The sequence below is a fragment of the Corapipo altera genome, unplaced genomic scaffold, assembly GCF_003945725.1.
Source record: "Corapipo altera isolate COAL_440 unplaced genomic scaffold, ASM394572v1 60176, whole genome shotgun sequence".
Lineage (NCBI taxonomy): Eukaryota > Metazoa > Chordata > Aves > Passeriformes > Pipridae > Corapipo > Corapipo altera.
In genome coordinates this window covers 2,186-3,379 of record NW_020887969.1, presented here as the reverse complement: position 1 = coordinate 3,379, position 1,194 = coordinate 2,186, and the positions used below count along the sequence as shown (strand labels likewise).

Here is a 1,194-nt window from a genome sequence, read left to right as displayed (position 1 = left end):
ATGATGATGGGGACCCTCGGGGAAGAAGGACGGGGGCCCGGGGGTGGGGAGGGAATGAGGGAGTCCGGGGGGGAGGGTGGGGTCCAGGAGTCCCAGGGGGAGGTGACGGCGTTCCGGGGGGATGATGGGGGTCCAGGGGGGTTGGTGGGGGCCCGGGGGGCCCGGAGTGCGGGGGCGGCCGCGGGTGACTCACGTTTGCACGTTGACATCAGCCCAGAGGGTTCCAGCTGCCTCTGGCTTAAGGGTCCCCAGGGATAGGGGGGGTTCCCCGGGGGGGTGTCTCCTGACCAGGGGACTCCCAGGATGGGCAGAGTCAGTCCCTATGCCCTGCTGGGGCCTGTGGTCGCTCTCTCCACACCCACTCTGTCTCTGGAGGTGGGGGGTGTCGGGATTTTGGGGGCTGCAATGGAGCAGCGGTGGGCACTGACCCTCCCTGACCCCACAGCAGCCCTATGTGCCCCCGGCACAGCCCCTGGGCCCCCCCAGCCCCAGCCCCGCCGGGGGGGCCCCGGACCAGCTCAGCAAGACCAACCTCTACATCCGGGGGCTGCATCCTGGCACCACGGACCAGGACCTGGTCAAGCTCTGCCAGCCGTGAGTGGGGCTGGGGTCCCCCCCGCGGCTGGGGTCTCACTGTCCCCCCCTCCAGAGCCCCCCTGAGGGGGCTGGGGGTCCTACAGGGCACTGAGTCCCCCTTTTCGCCCCCCTCAGCTACGGGAAGATCGTCTCCACCAAAGCCATCCTGGACAAGACGACCAACAAGTGCAAAGGTCGGGGGGCTGTGGGGTTACAGGGGACGCTCAGGGGAGCTCTGGGGGTCCCTCTCACCACCTGCCCCCCCTCCAGGCTACGGCTTTGTGGACTTTGACAGCCCCACGGCGGCCCAGAAGGCCGTGACGGCGCTGAAGGCCAGCGGGGTGCAGGCGCAGATGGCCAAGGTATGGGACCCCCCGAGCCCCCCGAGCCCCCTGGGACCCCCCTCTGTGGGTCCCCACAGCCCCCTGACCCCCCCACAGCAACAGGAGCAGGACCCCACCAACCTGTACATCTCGAACCTGCCGCTGGGCGTGGACGAGCAGGAGCTGGAGGCGCTGCTGAAGCCCTTCGGGCAGGTGGTCTCGACCCGCATCCTGCGGGACCCCCACGGGGCCAGCCGGGGGGTGGGCTTCGCACGGTATGGGGGGGCCGGGGGGG

The 1,194-nt window shown here is 70.4% G+C and overlaps 1 protein-coding gene across 1 annotated transcript in view; it reads left to right on the top strand.

Moving 5' to 3' along the window:
* Positions 1-427: 427 nt before the first annotated feature.
* Positions 428-1,194, top strand: part of LOC113941812 (RNA-binding motif, single-stranded-interacting protein 2-like) — a gene marked incomplete at its 5' end in the record, with an annotated part of 2,946 nt that continues 2,179 nt past the window's right edge. The window contains 4 exons of the mRNA XM_027632952.1: positions 428-594; positions 712-770; positions 847-938; positions 1,017-1,174. Of these exons, the coding sequence (XP_027488753.1) occupies positions 428-594; positions 712-770; positions 847-938; positions 1,017-1,174 (476 nt within the window). The remainder of the gene's footprint in view (positions 595-711; positions 771-846; positions 939-1,016; positions 1,175-1,194) is intronic.